Source organism: Macaca thibetana, chromosome 7 (genome assembly GCF_024542745.1).
Source record: "Macaca thibetana thibetana isolate TM-01 chromosome 7, ASM2454274v1, whole genome shotgun sequence".
NCBI lineage: Eukaryota > Metazoa > Chordata > Mammalia > Primates > Cercopithecidae > Macaca > Macaca thibetana.
Genome location: NC_065584.1, coordinates 147,967,101 through 147,991,205, shown reverse-complemented (window position 1 = coordinate 147,991,205; position 24,105 = coordinate 147,967,101). Strand labels below are relative to the sequence as shown.

Below are 24,105 nucleotides of genomic sequence, written 5' to 3'. Positions count from 1 at the left end.
GGAAAGCTGGATCATAGGTGTGCCCTGGCTAGAACTGGGAGCCTTTGCGTCCTGTCAGTGTGCCGTGGTAGAGCCAGGGGGCTAGTCACTTCCCCTCCAAACACTCATCCTGTGCAGAAACAGGCCAGTGTGTCCCTGCAAGACAAGCCTCAGAGCACCACCTCCTGCCAGCAGCCTGCTGCCTCCTGGGAGGGATCTGGAACCCTTGACCTAACAGCGTGTGGCCCTGGTCTCTCTGCCGGCACTGGGGCCCCTGTGCAGACCAGCAGTGTGGTCACAGGTCAGCCTCCAGCCAGGGAGCAGTATCCTGCCCCAGTGGTGAGGTTCTTCCTGTTCTCTCTCACCACCTTATCCTGCATGTGACCATTCGCTGCCTTGGCTAAACCTTAGAAAGAGCATTCCAGGAGTTGAGGGAGAGGCTGTGAGGGCACAGAAAATCCCAAGCCATTTCTGGGTGGCTCAGGAATACAATCAGGCTCCCATCAGCCCTGGCTCACCCCTTCCCTGGAAATGCCTAGGGCTTCTTGACCTTTGCCTTTGCTGTGCCATGCCTGCCAATGGGAATATCCTCCTTACGGTTGGAACCTGTGGGAGCTGGGGTCAGCCCACAGGCCCAACTCAAAAGCTCTGACTGCCACAAAGGGTGCCTGGCTTACCCACAGATAGACCCAGTGCCTGGAATTTGTGCGTTGTACCAGGCACTCAGCTTTTCTAGCCCCCCAAGGATATGAGGATACCTCCCTCTATCCCTGTCTTCCAGGCAGTGCACATTTAGACATAATCTCTTTTTTTTTTTTTTTTGAGACCGAGTCTCACTCTGTCACCCAGGCTGGAGTGCAGTGGCCGGATCTCGGCTCACTGCAAGCTCCGCCTCCCGGGTTCACGCCATTCTCCTGCCTCAGCCTCCCGAGTAGCTGGGACTACAGGCGCCCGCCACCTCGCCCGGCTAGTTTTTTGTATTTTTTAGTAGAGACGGGGTTTCACCGGGTTAGCCAGGATGGTCTCGATCTCCTGACCTCATGATCCGCCCGTCTCGGCCTCCCAAAGTGCTGGGATTACAGGCTTGAGCCACCGCGCCCGGCTGACATAATCTCTTAACAATGTCACAGAGAGGGTAATGGTCCCATTTTACAAATAAACTGAGGCTCAGAGATGTCATATCTTGTCAAAAGCTATGGATGACAAAGCTTGGAGATCACTCAAGAACCCCCTTCAACCTCAGCTGCATGTCTCCCAACTAGGGCTGAGTCCCTCCAGGTAGGGCCTGGCCCAGCCTATGGCCAATACCCAGTAAATGCTTGTGAGATGAATTAGTTGGTGGATTAAGCCTGCAGGGGGCCCTTATCTCTATGCTAACCTGAGTTTGAAAGGGTTGTTTTTACTTTTTAATTTAGTGGGGAAGGGGCACAGAGATTCCATGCCCTCCCTGGACATACCACCCTCCCTCCAGGAGCCTCCATGCATGTAGCTATCTGGAAGCTCCAAAAGTGGTTTTGTGATTAAGTGAGGTATTGCGCTCTGTTAAGTGCTTTGCTCATGCCTGGTGGTGGTGAACAGTGTCTGTTAGAAGGCAGAGTGGAGAGCCATGTGTCTCCATCAGTGCCCACCCTCTGGGGGCACCTAAAATGACCCTTCGCTTCAGAACCCAAAGCTCCTCTGGCTAAGGTGGGGGCCAATTTGGGTCCCTAGAAACAGCACTGGACACAGTAGCACTGCTTGAGTTCTGTGATCACTATGCCTTGGGATGCAGGGGAGTTGCTAGGCATTGGAGGGTTAACTGGGAACTTAACCCTCTCTACAAAAGAGCTTCCATGGGAAAGGGGGGTCACCGGGGAATGCAGGTTGCCCCATTCTAGCTCAACCTACAGTGACCTCTGCTTTACATAATCACAATCCTTACAAACACCCCAAAAGCAAGGTTCCCTTGTTATCCTTAGTACTCAGATCAGAAAACTGAGGTTTGCAGAGGGCCAACCTGTCCTTGGTCACAGGGCTAGAAAGTGAGGGACATGGGATGGAGACCCAGATCCATTAGATCCTGAAGCCAGGATCCTGTTGTTCTCCAGGCTAAGCCACCAATTTAGGACAAATAGAACATGCTGGGAATTGGGGCTTATTGGAGATGATGAAAACAAAGGCCTGAGGTTTAAGTGGCTCTGTTGTAGACAAACATTGAACCCCCTGGAAGCCTGAGGTTTCTTTCAACAGTGTTCAGAGTAATGGGAGAAAAATTAATTCCCAACAAGGCCTCTCCGAGTGCAAAGCAATGGTGAGCAAACCGGGAAATCACCAAAACGCAGCCTGGGTCTCACAGGCTAGTAGCAGGGTCCTGCCACTCCGCCGCAGCTGGTGGTGTGACAGAGCTGGCTCTCCTGACATAGGGATTAGAAGGGATTATGCTGGGCCAGGGCTTACTGTGGCTACCCTGTTTCTGGAGTAAGCACTGCCCCAGCCAGGAGCCCTTTGGCAGTCCCCAGAGAGTCTGGGGTGGGACAGGGTGCTGCTTGCCTGTCCACATGTTCTGCCTGGAACAAAATCCAGGGCCTCTGGGACTTCACCTGACTCTCATCTGTACATGGGGCCCTGGTTCCTTCTGGGGGTACATTGGGCTGAGGGGGAACGTTCATCTCTTGTTTCATCCTCACATTAATCTGTCCATCCACTGCTACCCCCATCCCTTACCATAACCAAACAAAGCAGGTGCAGATGTTTGAATTAACAAGAGCAAAGTCTGATAACAAAAAGCAAATTTATTACCCAAAACTAGTAAAGGGGGAAATAGCCAGATTGCTATTTAAAGTAACTGCTTCAATTTTTAGTGGGGAAAGCAATTTTGGGGGGTTTTAAAAGGGAAGACTTGATAAGGAAGGCATGCAAGAACTGGGCTGAGTATGATGTGTGTGTGTTTTGTCCTGGTGGCTAGCTTGGGTTTCAGTCCACCTGGACTTCGGATTGACATTATTTTAACAATGGCCAGGTTGTTAATTAGCCATTTTGAAGTAATTTTTGGAGGTTTGCAGCTGGGTCTCCAGACTTGGTCTGTCTCAAGACTAGCCCCTGAAACTTCTAAGACATCACACAATTAAATAGTAGCATACAGTTAGATAAATGAAAAGGGAGCATATCCGGTGAGAAAGGGGAGGGATGTGGAGTCGATTTTAAGGCTAAGGAGAAAGGCTTTTGAGTTGCCTCAAGGTTACATTTTGAAACCCAAGAGAATGGGGAAAAAAAGGTTTAAAATGCATGAAGTTAAGCTGCGGGCTACATTGCTTCTCTGATATCTGCTACTCAGCTTCCCTGCTCGTTCACTCTGCACCAGCCACCCTGACCTCCTTGCTGTTGCCCTAACACATGAGCCGTGCCTGTAGTCCGCGGCCTCTGCACTGACTGTTCCTCTGCTAGGAGTGTCTTGGCCCCCTGGCTCACTTCATACCTTCAAATGTCATCTTCTCAGTGAGGCTTACATTGGTCAATCCTTTCTCAGAGGCTTCACTCCACCCCCCAATCTCTTGCCAGCAATCCCTAATAGCCCTTGTTACAGCCTGCACTTTTTTCCAAATACTTTCTACCTTTTTTTTTTTTTTTTTTTTTGAGAGGGAATCTCACTGTGTCGCCCAGGCTGGAGTGCAGTGGCGCGATCTCGGCTCACTGCAAGCTCTGCCTCCCGGGTTCACTCCATTCTCCTGCCTCAGCCTCCCGAGTAGCTAGGACTACAGGCGCCCACCACCACGCCCGGCTAATTTTTTGTAATTTTTTAGTAGAGACGGGGTTTCACCGTGTTAGCCAGGATGGTCTCAATCTCCTGACTTCGTGATCCACCGTCTCGGCCTTCCAAAGTGCTGGGATTACAGGCGTTGAGCAACCGCATCCGGCCCTTTCTACCTTCGTATATACCAGTTACCTGTTGTCTCTTCCCCCACTAGAAGGTAAGCTTCATGAGAACAGAAGTTGTCTTTTTCCTTGCTGTTTCCCTATTTAAGCAATGAATTCAGGAACCTGTGAGTAGGGATCAAGCTCCTCTTTCACACAAAGAAACACCTGGCCTTGGATGGGTGAAGGGCTTTATCGCAGCTGGTGCTGGGTGGAGCCGGAGTGTGAGCAGCGCCCACAGTGCTCCTCGCCGCTTCCACCCACCCAGAATCCTCCCCAGTGACCCAGGACCAGGCGGCTGCGGGGAGGCCGAGAGCCTTCACTAAATGTGACGCATCAGTGACTACAGCCCTGAAATTGAAATTGGAAGCCCAGGCTTGTGTTCACGTCCAGCAAATCCAACAGGTGAAAAATCTAGCTTGTCATCAGCTTATAATAGTCCCATTATCAAAAGCTTAGCCAGGGCTGCTGATTTTGCTTTTAAATGTTTGAGGCTTTTTTTTTTTCTTCCAAATCATTTATTTTTCTCTTATGATATGAGAACAGTAGAAAATATGGATAACTATGCAGTTTATGTAAGCATTCAACAATTGGGAGCGAATTTTCTACAATCCCGAGTGCGGTCACTCCGGGAGCGCATCCGCCCCAAGAAAGGTGGGCAGGCAGCCGCGCGTGCGGGCAAAACCTCAAAGAGGAGCGGCTCGGTGGCTCTTTCTGCCCCTGCTTCCCCTCCTCCTGCTTTACCGAGATCACTACCGGGGGCCCTGGAGACGGCGGTCCCCAGGGCACTCCGGGAGCCGACCGAGTCTCGCGGGGTCGCTCCGCCCGGAGGCTCTCCAGACCCCTGCGCGCGGCAGCCCTGGCCCCAGTCACCCCTGCGCGCAAGCCCGCGAACTCCGAGTGGTCAGGTCCTCCCCACCGAGGTGATTTCGATTCAACGGCGATCGGAGTCCCCGAGAAAGGTGCAGGCGCCTCCCGCCGCCGTGGGGAGCGCACAGCAGAAAGCTTGGGGCGTAAGCAAGAGGGGAAAGGAGGTGGTGTTGAGTGAGAACCAGCCGAGTGTTTTCCAAACATCCATTTAATCTTGGGTTTATCCTATGTATAAAATCTTAACGTGAGGTAGGCTTTCTTATTCCCACTGTGCAGACAGGGAAAATGAGGCTCAGAAGATGCGGTGGTGGTCTGCAAGGTGGAAGAGCTGGGTTCGCAGCCAGGACGGTCTGAGGCTGCGCTACTTCCCCGGCGGCCGCAGCGGGGCGGCGTCTAGCGCGGCAGAAGCTTGCCGAGGGCCGCGGCAGGCGCGCGCGGGCGCGGGGGCTGGTCGGGCAGCATGGCGGCGCTGTGCTCTGCCCGCAGGGCTAGGCGCGGGCACGCGGCGCGCAGGTGGCGCAGGCCGGCCGCGCTCACGTTGCGGCAGAAGTCCACGTGCAGTGTCTGCAGCGCGCGCCCGTCCGCCGCCACGGCCGCCAGCGTGCGGTTGGTGACGCGCGCGCAGTTCTCCAGGCGCAGTGCGCGCAGGCGTGGGCAGCAGCGCAGCAGGCGGGCCAGGCAGTCGTCGGTGACGTGGCCGCAGCCCGACAGCGTGACAGACGCCAGGTTGGGGCACCTGTGAGGAGAGTGCGGTGACCCGGGGCTCACTGGCTTGTTAAAGCCACCCAACCGCCCCGGGGACTGGGTAGACTCATTTACCGAGGAGGACTCGGGCCCTGCGAGGTGAAGACACTTGGCTGCGATGACACGGCAGGGTTCCACGTCGACTTTCTGGCCGACCCATTTTCCCTGTTCTTTCTGCCCCTGCACCCCACCGTACCTTCATTTGCGTGGGTTCTTGGCTCGTAGCCTCGGGAGCCCTAGTGGGAAGCCCTGACCCCGGCCCAGCAGAGTTCTGGGGCGGCTGTGGACAGAGGGAATGCCGGTTCTGGGAGCCACAGCCCTTGTCTCTTTGTTTCACTCTGGATGTGCTGCCTCGCAGGGGAGCGGTGCGTGGCGACTGACTGCTCCAGTCTAGCTTCAAGCCTGAGGCCCCTGAATGTCCCGGCGGGACGTGAGTGGGAAGAGGGATTTGTTTCCTTGGAGGTGGCTTAGTGACAGGCCCATCCCAACCCTCGAGGCGGTGGGGGCACGCGTCAGCATTGAGTCCGGGTTCAGCTTAGTTGACTAGAGCTGTTTCTGCATCCCCTGGGCCACCAGCCTGGAAAAGGGCAGGGATTGGAGGCAGCTAGACGCAGGCCCTGAGCAGGTACAATCAGGGACACCCACCCAGGTGGCTTGCCCAGAAAGCTTGGGGGAACTCTCTGCTGCAGCCTCACCAGCCCCTCCCAACAAAAAAAAGATCTTGAGCCAAGTTAGACTTGGCTTATCGCCGTGTCAGTCACTCAGAGAGCCTTCGTTTGCTCTGCATGGGGGAATAATGTCTACCACTGGGGTTGGGAGGAGCCTGCAACGGGGCCTTCCACAGGCAGTCATAACCCGCTTTCCCTGGAAACAAACGGGACCAGCCTGCTCCCAGTCCAGAAGGACCGACTAATGGGCCGGGGCCTTGGCTCCGCGCAGCCAGAGGGAGCTAGAGTCTGGACTGGGGAAGCGTTTCCCTTTCCCCGTCAGCACCCCCTGCAGCTCCGTGACTGCCCCTGGCTGGGCCAGCTCAGCTCCTTTGTGCCGGGGGTGGGAAGTAAGGCACTAAAATATGCTGGGCGCAGCCAGGTGTCACACCGAGCCCAGGCCTCCTTCAGGTTCATGCGCCTTCGTTAGTCACCCCGTCAACCTCTGCACCCCTAGTTTTGTAAGTGGAGAAACTGGCCCAGAGAGCTCAAGGGACTGGCCGGTGACTGACTTGCTGTCAAACCCAGGACAGATGTCTGAACCTTGCTGAGCGCCACTTTCTCATTTGTCAAGTGGGAGGAATTGTTACCTTCAAGGTGGTTATAAGGATTAGCTGTTTAAGCCTCAAAGGTGTTGGGTCATCTTTTCCTCTAAGAATCTTGGAATAATTCTGATACAGGGAAAAAACAAAGAGCGGACTGTCTCCCCGCCCAGCCATCCTCAGCCGTTCCTCCCGACCTGAGCCGAGTGCCAGAAGAACCAGATTCAGTAGACGTTCCTCCGTACCTACTATGTGCCAGGTGCCACTGTGTCATTCTCTTATCGGATAAGAAAAATTTAGCACATTTTACAGAAGGAGAAATGAGGTTGCAAGAGTTTAAATATTTGAGCTGGGATCACATGGTTGGACGAACTGGGTGACCCAGCAGAGCCCTGACAGCAAAGCCTTTTGCTTTTTATGTGACAGCAGGGCCCCTTGCTTGATCAGTACAGTGGCCCGGGAGGTCCACTTCACACCTGCAGGTTTGGAGCATTAAGCTCGGTTCTCTTACAGTAAGAATGGGACAATTTCAGGACATGTTCTGCCATTCGCACCCTGCTCCGCCGCCGCCCCCGCCGCCCCGCCCCTCGCCATATCACTCTCTAGTCTGATTCTTGGGCCTTGTTAAGCCCATGAAAATGGCCTTGTCCAGTCAGGGCCCAGCCCCAAGTCCATCTTCTGTTTTCTCCCAGCTCAAAAAAAGGTGGGGTCACGACGCTGTTTCCTTCCACTCCTGTAGTGCTGCCAGCAAATAGCAACTATGAACTTGGGTGGCAGTAAACTGGCTGAGCCTAGTTTTCCATGAGCAGCAGGCCCAGTTTGCTAAGTGATCAAGGGGGTGTTATTCCTCAAAGGCAGCACAGGACTGGCAGAGGCTCAGTGAGAGGCTGGTTGAGTAGCTCCGTGTTCTTGCCTGGGTCACTATACCCATGAGGCTGGGGCCGTGGGGGGAGCCTGGCCTAGTGGTTCAGCGTCTATGTCTGTGTCTGGGGTGGGGTTAGCAGATGAACACAAGATGTACTTGGGATGTACTTATACTAAAATATTATTCACTGTTTATCCGAAATTCCTATTTAACTGGGCAGCCTATATATTTGCTAAAACCTGGCAACCCTAGACTGGGCAAATCACACCACCTTGTGGAGCATCAGTTTGCTAATTTGAGAAATTAGGCTAAGTCACCCTCCTTAGGAGTACTGTGTAACTCAGTAATTCATCTACTCCTGGAGTCTGGTTTGGCTTAGCTGACCCCAGCACCCTGGCTCCCCCACCTATCCCCTCCGCATGGTTTCCCAGGCCTCGGGGGCTGCTTGCTAGGCCTAAGGGAGGGGTGAGCTGATTGCTGCATCTGGAAGCCTTTTCCCAGAGCCTGACCTTGAAAATCCAGGCCCAGCTGGACCCACCCAGCACTTAATGACTAGCAGTATGGAGGCCCCACTTCTTGGTGTTTGCATGAAGCAGCTCCAGGACCTGTAAGGCTAAGAGGAGGATTAGCAATTGTTTCCCTCTTGATTTTATCATCTCCTGGGGACCATGCTTTGGGCGGGTCTGGATGTCTGCCTTGGGCCTGCCTAGTCTGAGGCACCCCAAAGGTGGAGCCATCTTGGTCTCGTAATTTGCTCTTCCCTGCCCCCCAAGAGGGAAGCCAGAGCTAGCGGGGCCAGCACTGCTCAGGAGGCAAGGTGGCCTACCTGTCGCACACCTGGAGGAGGAAATCATTGACCAGGCTCTCGTGCCGGCTGCAGATGCTTCTCTGGAAGGCACTCTTGAGCCAGTCCTCGATGCTGCACACCTGCACGCGGCTGGAGTGCCAACAGATGGAGAGGCTGCGGAGGGCCGGGCCCAGGAGGAAGTTGTCCTTCTGGAGTTCAGTGAGGGAACGGAAGTGCAGCAGGGACCACAGTGCGGGGTCCTCAAACACGTCGTGGAGCTGGGAGCAGGTCCTGGCGAGGCTCTTCCTGCTGTCCTTGTCTAGGAAGGAGAAGAGGTGCAGCAGGCACTCCCGGTTGAGCTGGGTTATGTGCATGGTGAGCAGTGGCCACATGTGAGTGCAGCTGCAGCCAGGGGACGGGCTGACCTGCCTGCTCTCCTCCTCCCCTGCTCTGGGCCGGTGGACATATATGGTTGAGGAATGGTGTTTATTTTTGGCTAACAACTGGTGCTGCAGCTCTGCGGAGGGGTGAGGGAAGAAAAGCCAGGACCCAGACATACGTGCGGCAGTCTGTGGTTCGGCTTCTGTTCAGAGGGATTGGAGGTCCTGGCAGAAAAGGAGCCTACTGAAGTTACTTTCCTTAAAAGGGATTTTTTTTTCCCTTTAGCTGACAATGGTGTTTAGCGGCAAGCACTTTTGGCTTTTCCCAAGGCATTTTCATTGGCGGTGGCAGTGGCGGTGGCCCGGCCAGCTCCGTCTGGCTTTGCAGTCTCTACTCACGGGGAAGGAGTCTAACTGTAAATGTTAACTGTGTTGATTTTCTAGTACATCAGTGTGGAATCTTTTGCTCCACCCTTACTAGGAAGAAACCTGTGTGTGAAGAGCTAAGGGTGACAGCTGTGAGTTGTGAGCAGAGTACATGGCTGCTGCCTCATTCCTGTGGTTTTGTGCCATACAGTAATTGTCTCCAGGCGAGGCTGGTTGGCCTTCAAGTCCTGCTGCCTGCCACTAGGCAGGGGGATTTTCCTGGCCTCCCCAACAGCTAGATTTTTACCCTGAGTTGTTTCATAAAAGATTTTACTGAAGTAGCTTCTTTCCAAAGTTGTGTGTCTATGTTTTATTGGTGTTTTGTGGTTGATTGTGTAGTTTTGGTCAAGCAGTACTGAGTGTGTGTTTTAAATTTAAATTTACTTGGCTTTACATTTTCTCACTGGTAAGGCCTTCTACTATGTGTGTATAACCTGTATTTCCCAAAATGTCAGGATGGATGAGGTAGCTCTTAATGTGAAACTGCTTGAAACAATTTTAGTATTTTAGTCCATCTTTGCCTTTAAGTTGACCACACACCATCCGCTCTGAGTGCCCTCTGTTCCCTCTTGGAGAAGCCAGTGGGGCCACCCCTGCGCTCTCTGACTCAACTCTAGGCCAGGTTGCCTGGAGGTACTGTCCTTCCTGAGTACCCGAGGCCTCACGATATGGCAGACCCGTTTCCTCATGCTGCTCCACTCCCAAACCCAGGACCCAAACTTAACTCCCTTCTTTGAATCCCAGGCGTTTTTTGGTTTGCTTGGGGGATGCTGATATGGTGCAGCTGTACAGGCCACGTTCTGCCTAGGCAATAGTGAGAAGAGAACGGTTTTTCCTCTGCCAGCCCAGGGACTACCACCTCAGTGGTTACTTTTGCTTGTTCTCCCATTTGGAACAAGAGGGAATGGGAATCCTTTTGTTTTCCCATAGACACAAATGAAGCAGCCTATGCTGAACCCACTTCTGGAACTAAGGTTTGGTCAGGGCTGGTGCAGCTTTGCCTTTAAAGGCAGAAGGCAGTCAAGCAAAGAAGAAAGTAGCCATTGTCGGTGGCTTTCCTGAGAAGCCAGCCTCAGCTGGTGCCCCTGCGCCTGCATTACTCCACCGTGCCAAGACGAAGTGCAGCGGGGAGCGGGGGTTCTCTTAAAAACAAACCAAGGAACAGTCAAAAGGAAGCATTTCCCAAGGAAGGGGAGCCAGCTACTGCTGCTATTTCAAGCTCATCGATGTGGTTCTCAATCACAGCTGACACCCTAGTTTAGGCTCTGTCTAGGTGTACTTCTCCACTTAAAATGGATGCTGCAGTGCCACAGGTGGTGTTATTAGAAAGCTGCATTATCTTCACTTTCCCTCCCCAATCCTCCGCAAACCAATGCTTTTCAGAGGGTTGGCCCTTAGGAATAGGTGGTTCTTTCAACTTCTTGCAAGGCCAGAGCGGTACTTGTGCCTTCCACTGAGTAAGAGCCACTGCTTCAGCGTGGCTTCCACGTTGCACTACTGCAGCCCTGCTGGAATGGCAAAAGATTGGCAGGGAGCACATTTAGAGCCTCGCCTCTCTGCTGCCGCTCCAGGTAGGCTGCAGGAAGCATCCTGGACTACCAGGGCCGGGGGGAACATGCTCCTGCATGCTGCAGAGGGTCTGAGGCACAGCCAGAGGAGGTGACGAAGCTCTGCCCCTTTGGCCTTGTCCAGAGCTAGGCGGTTTGGCAGCAGGGACAGCAACCACGCAGCCTCTGACCAGCACAGCTGCCAAAACAGAATGTGCCCCATGGAATAAGGATGCATAACAGTTTGAACTGCAGGGACCTGTGTCTTCAATTTTAGAAGACTGACAAGAACAGGCAAAGGACGAATGTCAAAACAGGGTTCCGTCTGCAAGAGGCATGGGGGCAGAGAGGTAGTCTACAGGAACTTAACTGTAAGCAGGATGTTTATTTAACAGTTATTTGCCTGTTTTACCTTAAAAGATGACCAATATCCTTTGCTCAGAACCCCAAAACTCATGCCTCAGGGTACAGTCTAGCTCTAAAGGGGAGGGAAGGGGCCTCATTTTTGTAAGATCAGTAGTCACAAGAGGCTGAGGTGATTTCACTGAGCAAGGGTGAGTGGGACCTCAGGCACCTGACTGCAGGCACTAATCTCCCGGCCATCACTTTGCCCGTACAGGTCACTTCATCCTGTTCCAGGTACAGCAGCTCCAAATCGTGGGGATTCTGTAAGATCTTCCTACCTGTTGACTGAGGAGGCCCACAAGTTGAGTAAGTACATCATCATTTATGTGGCTCCACTGAAAAAAGGTGTTCAGAAATAAGTCAAAAGGAAAGAGAACAGACTTTTAATGATACTTTTTAAAACAGTTCAGGTTGGTGAAGCAGAAAAGGGATGTGATTACAATTTAAATGAATCAGTCACTTGCACAATTAATCTTCTTGGCATCATACACACTGGGTTTTAATGGAAAATGATGACATCACAGCATGACCAACGCTCATGGAAGGCAGTCTAGAGTCCATCACGCTCACACCTGAGGGGGAAGGCATTGCACCCACTGACGAGACGCAGAGACCTTGGACTACAGACGACACCACATGCCCACTTTTTCCTCGCCTGCCTATGGCTACTCCTAGTCACCTGGGACCCAGGCCTTGGCTACAGGAACAGACTTTTTCCATGGGCTTTTCCAGGGCCCAAGTGAAGAGGCCACTTCAGCAACAGAGGGTACAGGAGAGGGTTTAGGGGCTGGTGGAGATTAAAGTGGGATAAGTGTATCTAAATAGACTTATGTACACTAAACCAATGAAGGAGAGGTTTGGCTTTAAGAAATAAATATGTCCCCAACCCCAGAAACCAAGCTGCTGAGTAGGTTCCACAGGTGAGATACACATTTAACACTCACTCTGGGCCAGTATACTTGACTGGTTTCATTCTAGCATATTTGTCATCACTATACACTGAGTAGAATACAGTGGATAAGCAAAGGTTTCTCCACCATGGAGAGAGATTTGTGTTGCCACAAACTGTTTCTATCACCCACCTGTGTGGGAGGACTTCTGAGAAAGTTTTCTTGTTCCAAGGAGCCATGTGACTCAGTGCGAGGCCCTGCCTCAGCAGAAGCTCTGAGCGAGAAGCCACATATATTGCTGGAGACAACATGGCACACGGGAAAAGCCCTGAAGAGCACAAAAGATCAGCTTTCAAAATAGGTGTGGTAAGGCTACACAGTTAAAAATTAAAATACAATAGGCACATTTACATCACTGGTGTTCAAGTGCACAATTCAAATGGATCCAATCACTTTTCTAAAGAATCTTCATACCATTCAAACGCTTCTGTTCAAGTAAAACCAACCAATAAAAACAAATTCAGAGAGAAGACGTGTTCATCTCTTAACCCAACAGCATCACCTGTCTGAAGACCACTCTGCCCGACAAAGTAGTCCAATGTTGCTAAAGTTCCATTTGGTATAAAAATACAGCTTTTTTTCACCATCAACTCTGCCCAGGCCCCTACTGTTCAACAGCTGCCCATTCAGAGACTGAAGATGGAAGGATCAATGCTAGAGGTTTCAGCTGTCTACCTTCTAAGCAAAAGAGCCCGGATTCATAGGAGATACTTCGCACGATCACAGGAGACATTCACATTTTAGGTTCAATTAGATGTGGTGTTAATGTGTGATACATCAGATCAGGTTGGAGCTGTCATTTTTGTAGATCAGAACTCGTCAAATAGCAGAGTTTCATACAGTTTAACCTAATGTAATTTAGCACTGTAAGTTAACTTAAGCACACATTTCCCTATTATCTTTTAGGACTCCAAGTTGTAAGACCTAAACATGATGGCAAAGCTTTATTCTTTGGAGTAAAAATTTAGAGCAGCACTGTCCTACGCTGTCTGCGGGTGCTGAGCACTTGAAATGTGGCTAGTGTGACTGAAGGCACTGAGTTTCTAATTTCAATTTCAATCACATGTGGCTAGGGGCCATTGTACTGGATGATATAAGTTTACACATAATTGCAATTTGCTCCTTGTCATCTTAAAGCGTTTAGCAGATGTGTTCTGGGAAGATGTGGGATTTATCCAGTTAATATTAAAATGGAAATGGAGCTACATCTGATCCCACAACTTCAGATACCCAACCTGAGGGAAAGCCATCAGACTGTTCTTACATTCATAAACTTAAAAATAAAAAATGATCAAGATGTTTTTAATAGAACAGGCTGGGTGTGGTGGCTCATGCCTGTAATCCCAGCACCTTGGGAAGCCAAGGCGGGTGGATCACTTGAGCCCAGGAGTGCAAGACCAGCCTGGGCAACATGGTGAAACCCCATCTCCAGTAAAAATATTAAAAATTAGCTGGGTGTGGTGGTGCCAGCTACTTCAAGGCTAAAGTGGGAGGATAGCTTGAGCCTGGGAGGTTGAGGCTACAGTGAGCTGTGATCATGCCACTGCGCTCCAACCTGAGGGACAGAGTAAGACTCCATCTAAAAAAAAAAAATGTCTGAAAGTTTTATTGGCTTAATACAAGATACATTTTGTTCCTTGTGGAGAATTGGTAGGCTACATCTACCAACGCCCCCACAACCAAAAAAAAAAAAAAAAATCAAAGGACTGTCTTAGAACACTTGTAGAAACTACAACTGCTTTCTTTAATTGGAATTCTGTTTCCAAATTTGAATTTGAGTTAAATCTATTTTTTAAAAACAAAACTGGCTGGGTGTGGTGTGGTGAGGTGGGCAGATCACCTGAGGTCAGGAGTTCGAGACCATCCTAGCCAATGTGGTAAACCCCTGTCTTTACTAAAAATCCAAAAAAAAAAAAAAAAAAAGAAATAGCCAGGTGTAGTGGTGGGCACCTGTAATCCCAGCTACTCAGGAGGCTGAGGGTGCAGTGAGCTGAGATCATGCCACTGCACTCTAGCCTGGGCAACAGAGCGAGATTCTTGTCTCCAAAAAAACCCCCAAAAAACAAAATGAAAACTCTCCTTACTCAAAATGAGAATACTTTCAACTTCTCCTCTCAGGATAGGCCAGTGAGAGGTGTTAAAACCCAGAGCAGCAGATATTCTAAATGTCCTCCGGTGGACGCACACCCCCAGTGATAAACTGAAGTGCAGGTGATGAGCCAAGTAAATCCCAGAGGCTCACACCTCAGACTCAGGTGCCAAACACAAGCAGTAAGTCTAAAATGGACATGCCGTGACTTCCAGTGCTACAACTAAGGGGGAATGAGAGACTGATTCAAAAAGGAGGCAGACGCCATGGCTTTACCTCACTGTAACACCTATACCATGTCAGTGAGTCACAACATTTTTTTAAACATTACATGTATTTGGTCTTTACTCCCATCTTACCTCCCCGCAAACAAGTACGCCCCAAAACCAAAAAACCAACAAAGACAGTAATTCTTGTATTTGCAGGACAAGTACAACTGAACCAACAAATTTATTTAGTTAGTGCTGATAAACAGCAGCCTTGAGAGACAAGCAGTAATTACCTGGTCTACTTAATGATGCCCTTTGTTATCTTTTACAGGCAAAAAGAATGATTACTCAGCAGTCACTGTGAAATTTTGTGGGCCACAAGTTGTGTGCACACATGATCCTTGATTTAGAGACAACCTGATCTCCATTATAGCTGTGAAAAGACAGCAGGCAGTTGTGTCACTCTTCACAATAAGGAACATATCTTGCTTTCAGCATGTGAGAGGAACAAAAGCATTGATGTAAATGTGCCTCATAGTGAGAACTGAAAACATTAACATAAAATAAAAAAGTCAAATAAGACTAAGTTCTTAAAACTACATATAAAAATTATTACAACTAAAGCAGCAAATCAAAACGTCTGCTGAGGTTTTCTGGTAGAACAACAACAAAATTAGTTGGTGCCCATGTTCAGTAACTCACTACCATTGACAAAACTAAACCCAAAATAGGAAATTGAAAAGTGCATAATGAAATTAAATCTTGGATCAAGTATTTGTGGAAAACTGGAAATGTTTCTCTGGTATGGTTGATGAATGATGATTTGGAGGAGGTATTAAAGTTTATCTGATCCAGCTTTGGCCTGGCGTTCCACGTAGAAAAGGATGTAGGCCTTTGCCTTCACCACAGTCTCCTCGTCAGTCAGTGTTACAGTACTGTCATTGAAGTGGAACCAGCGGCCTTCGTGAGTTGCGTATGCTGTGTAATGTCCAGAACCAACCCTGTAAAGGCAAAAGACCAAAGGAAAAAAAGACCTCAGAAATCACAAAAAGACCTGTAAACTACATAATGTTAGATTTAAATTTTAGTAAGAATACATCCTAGACTTTTGATTTAAGATGCTTACTAAACTCATGTTTTTACCTTCCTCCAAACTGACCAGAAATGGAGGGTTTGCTACAATGCAAAGCAGATGGCCCTGGACTAATGGAGAAAATACAGAGGAGGAACTCTCAACCTAATGAGCACAGGTCAAGGCCTATGGAAACATGGAAAACTACGTACCAGGTTTTCCCATCAGAATCTTAGGAAAAAACTAAGCTTAACAAAGAAGGGCACCCTTCTCTGACACCGTGGTCATCGGGGCTCTCCCCGATCAGCATGACCCACCCACTCACACACGGAACCTTAGAGTCAGCCCTCCAAGAAAGACAGAAGGCCTGCAGGTAGAACAGACCTTCGTAACTGCCAGCAAAACCCTATTTAAACAATAAAGATCCATCTCATCATTTACTATGATTCAGAATAAACCACCAAAACCAAATTTTAAAAATATTTAAGCCTTTTGCATGCCTACAAAATCAAATTTTTGAGAGGAAAGAAATACCAGGAAGAACAAGTAAAGCGATCAACCCTGAGGAATTGAATGCAGAAAACCTAGGGGAACTTTAAATTTTTTAATTAGTGCTAATAGTTTCAAAAAGATAGTGCAATCATAAAACAAGAATAGGCTGTTATGAAAAAGTTGTCAGAAAAATGTGATTGATGTAATATATTTCATGGAGGAGCTAATCTTTTATTTGGATACAGATGAAACCCAAATTGGTGATTTGGAAAAGTAGGCCATGGCAGTCCTTAGAAACAGAGACAGAAATCATTAAAGAGTATTTAAGACATGTGGAAGAGAGATCCAGGAAATTCACTATGCATATAATAGGAAGGTACAGAGAACAAAGAATGAGTTCAGACCTACAGTATAAACATTTTCATGAGCTGAAGGCACCAAACTAAAAGTGTCCCTACCAACTGCCAAGCAGGAATACATTTGATGATGTTTAAGTCCAAAGATAGAGGATCCTACATACTTCCAAAGGGAAAAAAGCCATGCGCCTATAAAGTAGTGAGAATCAGACTTGTCCTTCATAACACTATGTGAGTGTAGATGTTACTTTATTGATCTCACAGCTGTGCGGGAAAAGGATTTTCAACATGGATAGTCGTTTGCACACATATAGTAGTCTTAAGTTTGAAGGTAGAATAGCAACTCTCAGACCAAAAACCAGGTTAGACCCCTAATACAAACTTTTAGGGAAAAAAAATAGTGTTATTTAATAAGACTTAAAATGAATCTTTACAGTAGATGACATGGAGTAAATTATTCCAAATAATTTCCCCTCTTGCCCCATTTAAATTTCAATTGGTAAAGAAATAAGCAACTTTGGAGTCTGTGGACAAATAGACTGGGTTCTAAATACTGGGTTCAAATGAACCATTCTCCATTTCACTTTTATTTACCTTCCCTTAAGGCTTCACAACATCATCTCAAGAGTACTCTTCTACAGCAAAACTGAAGGAAATTTCACCTACTTTATCTGAATCCATTTTTTTGGGAGAAATATCAAGAGTGGTACAAAACTGCAGGTCATTAGGCTGGCCACCAGGTATTCCCACCCACCAGAAGCTAGCTGTTGTACTCACCCGGAACCATGGTGCACCACCACAGCGGCGAGGTCATACAGGCAGCTCTCCGGGCCACTGTTCTCAGGCTACAGAACAAGGAAGAAGGAGCAGTGGTCAATGACATCAGTATGTCAATGACCTCTAACCTCTCCGTGTGATGACAATCTTACTGAAGAGCCATTTTTTCACCATGCTAAAAAGGTAACCACCTTACCTCTAGTAAGTAGCATTTCATGTCTAGGCCTCTCAATGGAAATTCTACATATGTATCAACTTTATTTCTTAAATATGCTGTCCAGTGAAATCTTTTCAAATGTAAGCATAGCACCTGGAGGACAGAGATGAGGTCAAAGATTGTGAACACCTAAGTTACTTTTCAAAGTTTGATACTACTATCAGTTCAGTAAATAACATTTTAGCTGCCCTCTCAATCATTCTTCCATGCATACCTTATGCATTCATTCTGTAAAGGGTTTAGCTTTTACTGAAAATCCTAGAGACATACAGAACAGTTCACATAGTGTAAAGTTATAGACATAGTCTTAGCAGTCAAGCATTTTTCCCTTGAAATTGCTTCGTAACTCAAAATTCAACACTCACCTTGGGTAGTTTTTGAATCCAAAACTTTTTTGTGGACTTTTGTTTCTTTTTGCATTTATGGCACATATATAACTCTGTCTCATCAAGTTCTTCTAAGTCAGTAAAACTGCGAAGACAATCTAAACAAATTGATTTTGGCAGCATTAAAACAAGATACCTTTTATAGAGCCAATGTACTGTAGAAAAAAGACTGAACTTTGAAGCTGAATGACGCAGGTTTAAAATCTCAGCTTTATTAGCTATACGACCTTAGAAAAGTTAACCTTTCTCAGTTGCAAACTGGAGACAAAAAATAATACCTACTTTGAAGAACTATTGTAAGGGAGACAAATAACATGTGTAAAGCACCTGGCATCATGCCTGACATCTGGTGATCAATTGTGTTGGTTTTACTATTAATGAAAATTCATCTGGATAATTCTGATAAAATGGTTTCCTGATGAATTTAAAGTTTCAATTGTGGTTTTCTGTCAATATGTTACATGATAGAGGACAAAGCTCCAAGCTCATTAAAAAAAAAGTCAAATTTAGATCATTTAAAAATCAACATAGATCACAGAAAGCTATGCTATCAACATTCTCTGTCCAGACTCTGTACTCTCAGTTCCTAGATAAATCACAGCTACATTTTTTTTTCGTTTAAAGATGTAATTGTGTAACCTGGGGTTTAGTAAACTACAGCCCTAAAACATCCAGCCAGCCACCTGGTTTTGTAAATAAAGTTTCACTGGAACACAGCCATGCCCATTTGTTTACATTACTGTCTGGCTGCTTTTACACTACACCAAACTGAGTCACTGGGGCAGAGATCTTATGTGGTGCAAAGCCTAAAACACAGCAAGTCCTCACTTCATGTCATGACAGGTTCTTGAAAAATGTGACTATGTGAAGCAATTTTTTTCTCATCAATGTTATAACTAAACGTTAAAGGAAACTGTTACTGGAGGAGCTGCTGTATGTCATTTTGCTTTAAACTTGCAGTTTCCGAGAAATTACTGATGACATTAAATGAAGACTTACTGTATTTACTCTCTGGCCCCTTTGCCAATTCCTGATGCAATCAGATATTCATAAATCTATATAAAACGCACGTTATTCTGTAGAAAAATATGAATGCCTATGGACCCCACACTTGGATTTTCTCGAGTACTCAAGGAGCCAGGGTCTCTGTGCATGGCCTCTCCTAGAGTTGTGCAGTGGGCAACCTGTGCGGCCATGTGCTTCTTACCAAAAATAATTCCCCTTCCTCTGCCCAGAAGTAGCCATTATCCTGACTTATATGTTAATCATTTGTCTTTACAGAGCATGTATGTATCTTTAATGTATTAGTTTACAGTTGGGTAGCAAGCAGAAACCTAGCTGTGTACAGAAAAGCACTCTTGTCTCTGTACTCAAGTTTCCAAGCCATAGTCAGCCTTTGTGTCTGTGACAGTAGCAGACAGCGCTACCTAACTTTCAGGGAAAGTTAGTGGAGGCAAGGTGTGGCAGAGGACTAGACAAAAGTCTTGAATATGCCTTTGTTGCCTGATCCCAGTACCTAGAAGGCACATCCTACGCCTGCCTCCCTACAACTCAATTCTCACTTCTTTCTTTGAACCTTTCTCAACCTCCAGTGGACAGTTACCATTCTTTCCTCAATTTTCCACAAATACTAGAATTGCCAACCTGCTCAACCTGCTATTTTATGTCAAGGATGGTTCCTGGGAAAGGATATATTATATTTTGACATTACATTTCCTGAAGAAAGTCTCAGACTCTACACTCAAACTTGCAAATAGAGTGATGTTGTTCTCAGGAGCCTCCCAAATCCCACATCTCTGGCTACAAAGAGCACTAACTACACAGCAGACTGGCTGGCTGGCACTGATAATCCCTTCAGACTGATCACTATGGTGCTTGTGAGCTCTGCAGGTGAAGTCATAGATGCTTTCATCAGCAAGTATTTGTTACATCATGTAAAAAGCTATGGCCTTGGCGGGGACAGGGCGGGTCATAGGGAGAATAAGAAATAAGGAAAGGAAACAGAATTTTCCACATTTAAAATCATCATTTGAACACTCAAACTAGAAAAAGGAGAACTTCAACATGACAAAGGCCATATATGAAAACCCACAGTGAACATCACACTCAATGGTGAAAGACTGAAAACTTTTCCTCTAAGATCAGGAAAACAAGGATGCTTACTTTTGCCACTTCTGTTCAACATAATATTGGAAGTTTTAGCTAAAGCAACTAGGTAAGAAAAAAAACATCCAAAATGAAAAGGAAAAAGTATAATTATCTCTGTTGACAGATCACATGATCTCATGTAAAAAACCCTACAGTTACAAAAAAATTAACTGTGCCTGAAAGCTATGAAATGTTGCTGAAAGAAATTTTAGAAGACATAAAGACATCCTGTGTTCATGGATAGAAGACTCACTATTGATGTCAGTTCTTCCCAACTTCATCTATAGATTCAGTGCAATCTCAAACCAGCAAATTATTTTGTGGATGGTGACAAAATTAAAGTTTATTATGGAAAGGCAAAAGACCAAGAATAGCAAATACAACATTGAAGAAGAACAAAATTGAAAGACTGATATTACCCAACTTAACTTATTACAAAGCTATAGTACCAAGACAATGTGCTGGCGAAAGAAAGAAAACAGATCAGTGGAAGAGAATAGAGCACCCAGAAATAAGACTCATACAAATATAGTCAACTGCCTTTGACAAAGGAGCAGAGACAATACAATGGAGAATGGATAGTATTTTCAACAAATGGTACTAGAACTGGACATTCACAGGCCAAAAAAAAAAAAATCTAGACACAGACCTTTTATTCCCTCCACAAAAACTATTAAAATAGATCAAAGGTATAAAACTTTCAGAACATAGGAAAAAATCCAGATGACCTTGGGTTTGGCAATGGCTTTTTAGATGCAACACCAAAGGCATAATCCATGAAAGAAGGATTTATAAGTTAGACTTCATTACAATTAAAAATTTTTGCTCTGTAAAAGATACTCTCAAGAGAATGAAAAGACAGGATACAAAATCAACATACAAAAGTTAGTTGCATTGCTACACACTGACAATGTATTCATTGTTAGGTATTTCCAAAAAGGAAATTAAGATAATTTCATTTATAGTAGCATCAAAAAGAATAAAATACTTAGGAATACATTTAAGGAGACAAAAGACTTATACCTGAAAACTACAAAACATTGCTGAAATAAAATTTTAAAGACATCCTGCATTCATAGATTGGAAGACTTGATGCTGTTAACATGATTATTACTACCCAAAGCAATCCACAGATTCAGTGCAATTCTTATCAAAATCCCAATAGAAATTTTTGCAGAAATAGAAAACCCATCCTAAAACTCACATGGACTCTTATGGAATCCTGAATAGCCAAAACAATTTTGAAAAAGAACAAAAAAGTTATAGGACTCACACTTTTGATTTTAAAACTTACTACAAAGGTACAGTAATCAAACAGTATGGCACTGACATAAGAACAGACATACAGACCAATGAAATAAACTCTTACATATACAGTCAACTGATTTTTGACAAGAATGACAAGACTACTCAATGGGGAAAGGACCATCTTTTCAACAAATGGTGCTGGGGAAACTGGATATCAACATGCAAAAGAATTAAGTTGGACAGTTACACCATATACAAAAATTAAAATAGATCAAAGGTCTGAAACGTAAGTCTTAAAACTATAAAACTCTTAGAAGAAAACATAGGGAAAAAGCTCCATGACATTAGATTTGGCAATGATTTTGATATGACACCCAAAGCACAGGCAACAAAAGAAAAAATAGATAAGCTGAACTTTATCAAAATTAAAAAATTGTGTATTAAGGGACACTATAAAGAGAAACCACAGAATGGGAGAAAAATATTTGCAAATCATGTATCTGGATAAGGGATTAATGGCCACAATATATGAAGAACTCCTAAAACTCAACAACAAACTGATTCAAAAATGGGCAAAGGACATTAATAGACATATCTCCAAAGAAGCACAAATGACCAAAAAACACATAAAAAGATGCTCAACATCACTAATTACTAAACTCAACGACAACAACAAACTGATTCAAAAATGGGGAAAGGACTTTAATAGACTTTTCTACAAAGAGGCACAAATGACCAACAGACACATAAAAATGTTCGACATCACTAATTACTAGGGAAATGCAAATCAAAACCATAGTGACATACTACTTCACAGTAACTAGGATGGCTGTTATTTAAAAGACAAAAACAAAAGCAGAAAATAACGTGTTAGCTAGAAAGTGGAGAAATTAAAACCATTGTACCAGCCAGGTACGGTGGCTCATGCCTGTAGTCCCAGCACTTTGGGAGGCTGAGGCGGGTAGATCACGAGGTCAGGAGATCGAGACCATCCTCGCTAACATGGTGAAACTCCGTCTCTACTAAAAATACAAAAAATTAGCTGGGCGTGGTGGCAGGTGCCTGTAGTCCCAGCTACTTGGGAGGCTGAGGCAGGAGAATGGCATGATGAACCTGGGAGGTGGTGGTTGCAGTGAGCCGAGATCACACAACTGCACTCCAGCCTGGGCAACAGAGCAAGACTTCATCTCGAAAAAACAGACAAAAAAACCGTTGTACCTTGCTGGTGGGAATGTAAAATGGTATAGCCACTGTGGAAAAATTTGGCAGTAACTCAACAAGTTAAACAGAATTATGATCCAGCAATTCCACTCTTAGGTATATACCCAAAAGAACTGGAAGCAGGAACTTAGATACATGTACACCAGTGTTCATAGCAGCATTATTTGTAATAGCCAAAAGGTGGGAACAACCCAAGTGTCAACAGATGAATGGATGAACAGAATGCAGTCTATACATACAGGAGAATATTAAGCCTCAAAAAGGAAGTAAATTCTGAGATATGCTACAACATGGATGAACCCTGAAAATATGCTAAGTCAATCACAAAGGGATAAATACAGTATGATTCCACTTAATATGAGGTGCCTAGAATAGACAAAATTCAGAGTGTAGAATAAGAGTTACTGAGAATAAGAGAGGAAAAATAATGAGTTACTGTTTAATGGGTACAGAGTTTCTGTTTAGGATGACAGAAATTTTTAGAAGTAGTAATGGTTGTATAATATTCTGGGTATGCTTAATGCCACTGAATTACACACTTAAAACAGTTAAAATGTTACATTTTATTCTATGTATATTTTACGACAATTTTTTTAAAAATTGTTTTAAGAGACAAGGTCTTCCTCTGTCACCCAGCTGGAGTGTAAAATAGCTCACTGCAGCCTCAAATTCCGAGGCTCAAGCAATCCTCCCCAGTAGCTGAGATTACAGGCGTGAGCCACTGTGCCTGGCTTTTTTTTTTTTTTTTTTAATAATTGACAATATCTGCTTGAAACTTTCACAGGCAAATAAGAGGGCAGGGAGAATATGATGACTCCGAGATACTGTGACCCCAGCCTCTCCAGCCCATTAGCCAGATGGTTGTAAGATTCACCAGCAAGACATTGTTGCCCATGCTACCTAGCCGCACAACACTGAGAAGGAGAAACGCCTCAACAGCCGAGAAGTCTTTTCCCCCTATATTTCACCTGTACAGACCCACTTTCTGAAGGGGTCTCCCCATGTGTGGAAGCATGGCGTCATTCAGAGAGGGCTACTACTGAGTTGGTAGGTGGTATTCTAAATCTCCTTTAGTAACTATTTAGAACCTTTAATTTCAGGAATTTGATACCCTGAGGAGCACTGAGATTACTGAAAGAATGTATCAACATTTCACAGTAACTCATCTGCATTTATGTGAAATGCACATAAATACTAGACTGCTCTCTTGTTCCTTCTCCCTGCCAGGCAAAGCCCCTGCCATCACCCTGCTCCTTTTCTGAAACCAAAGCGCCTCTCACAGCCTCCCTTCCTGTCCTCATCTTCTCTCCAACGCAAAGGAGGTTCTTTATGCCTTCTCCTAGCATCTTCTTGCTTTCCAACATTTTCTTCCTCCCTGCCTTTTTGAGCTGCTTAAACTTACAAGGTGACCATGTAGTGGTCTCCCTGCTGATTGATGCACAAGATAATGGAGAGTTAGTCCTTTTCATCTAAGGCCATGTGAGATACCAAAAAGGAATAGACACAGTCAGGTCAGGCCCATAAGATGATTCATAAAGAGGCAATATAAGCTGAGCCTGGTTTTTCAAACCCTCAGTTTAAAAAATGATGGCGCCACCTAACTGCCTTGAGAACCCCTCTCTGTTCTCCGTGCTGTTACAGCCTGCCAAGAGGTGGGGACATCCTCAGGATCCCAGCTGAAGCAGAAGGTAAGGAGACTGTTGTGCCCAGGGGGGCCTCCTGGGGAGTTCCATAAGGAAGTGCTATTATAGTAAACCCTAGTTGGATTAGTAGAGAACAATCTGCGCTACCACTGTC

General features: G+C 46.0%; 4 protein-coding genes and 1 pseudogene across 11 annotated transcripts in view; 1 reads left to right on the top strand and 4 right to left on the bottom strand.

Annotated features, from left to right (window-relative positions):
* The window catches only part of SNX1 (sorting nexin 1), a 631,233-nt gene that overhangs the window by 541,184 nt on the left and 65,944 nt on the right, over positions 1–24,105 (bottom strand). The window lies entirely within an intron of this gene.
* On the bottom strand, positions 4,406–4,944 carry LOC126958005 (F-box and leucine-rich protein 22-like; annotated as a pseudogene). The gene has a single exon (XR_007727029.1). The product of XR_007727029.1 is annotated as an F-box and leucine-rich protein 22-like (transcript).
* LOC126958014 (F-box and leucine-rich protein 22) lies at positions 4,406–10,265 on the bottom strand. The gene is made up of 2 exons (XM_050796065.1): positions 8,425–10,265; positions 4,406–5,476 (listed from the first exon to the last, which is right to left on the bottom strand). The coding sequence occupies exons 1-2, from the start codon at positions 8,940–8,942 to the stop codon at positions 5,134–5,136; spliced, it is 861 nt and encodes a 286-aa protein (XP_050652022.1). The 5' UTR covers positions 8,943–10,265; the 3' UTR covers positions 4,406–5,133.
* Positions 5,623–14,819, top strand: LOC126958007 (uncharacterized). Its single transcript, XM_050796052.1, has 4 exons — positions 5,623–5,914; positions 6,872–6,992; positions 11,358–11,449; positions 14,723–14,819. Exons 1-4 carry the CDS (start codon positions 5,827–5,829, stop codon positions 14,794–14,796), a joined length of 375 nt encoding a protein of 124 aa, XP_050652009.1. The 5' UTR covers positions 5,623–5,826; the 3' UTR covers positions 14,797–14,819.
* Positions 14,614–24,105, bottom strand: part of USP3 (ubiquitin specific peptidase 3) — an 85,488-nt gene continuing 75,996 nt past the window's right edge. For all 7 annotated transcript variants that reach the window (XM_050795960.1, XM_050795963.1, XM_050795961.1 and 4 more), the window contains 4 exons: positions 17,671–17,789; positions 17,285–17,398; positions 17,089–17,156; positions 14,614–15,392 (listed from right to left, as the gene is read on the bottom strand). In XM_050795960.1, the coding sequence (XP_050651917.1) occupies positions 15,227–15,392; positions 17,089–17,156; positions 17,285–17,398; positions 17,671–17,789 (467 nt within the window). In that variant the 3' untranslated portion in view covers positions 14,614–15,226. The remainder of the gene's footprint in view (positions 15,393–17,088; positions 17,157–17,284; positions 17,399–17,670; positions 17,790–24,105) is intronic.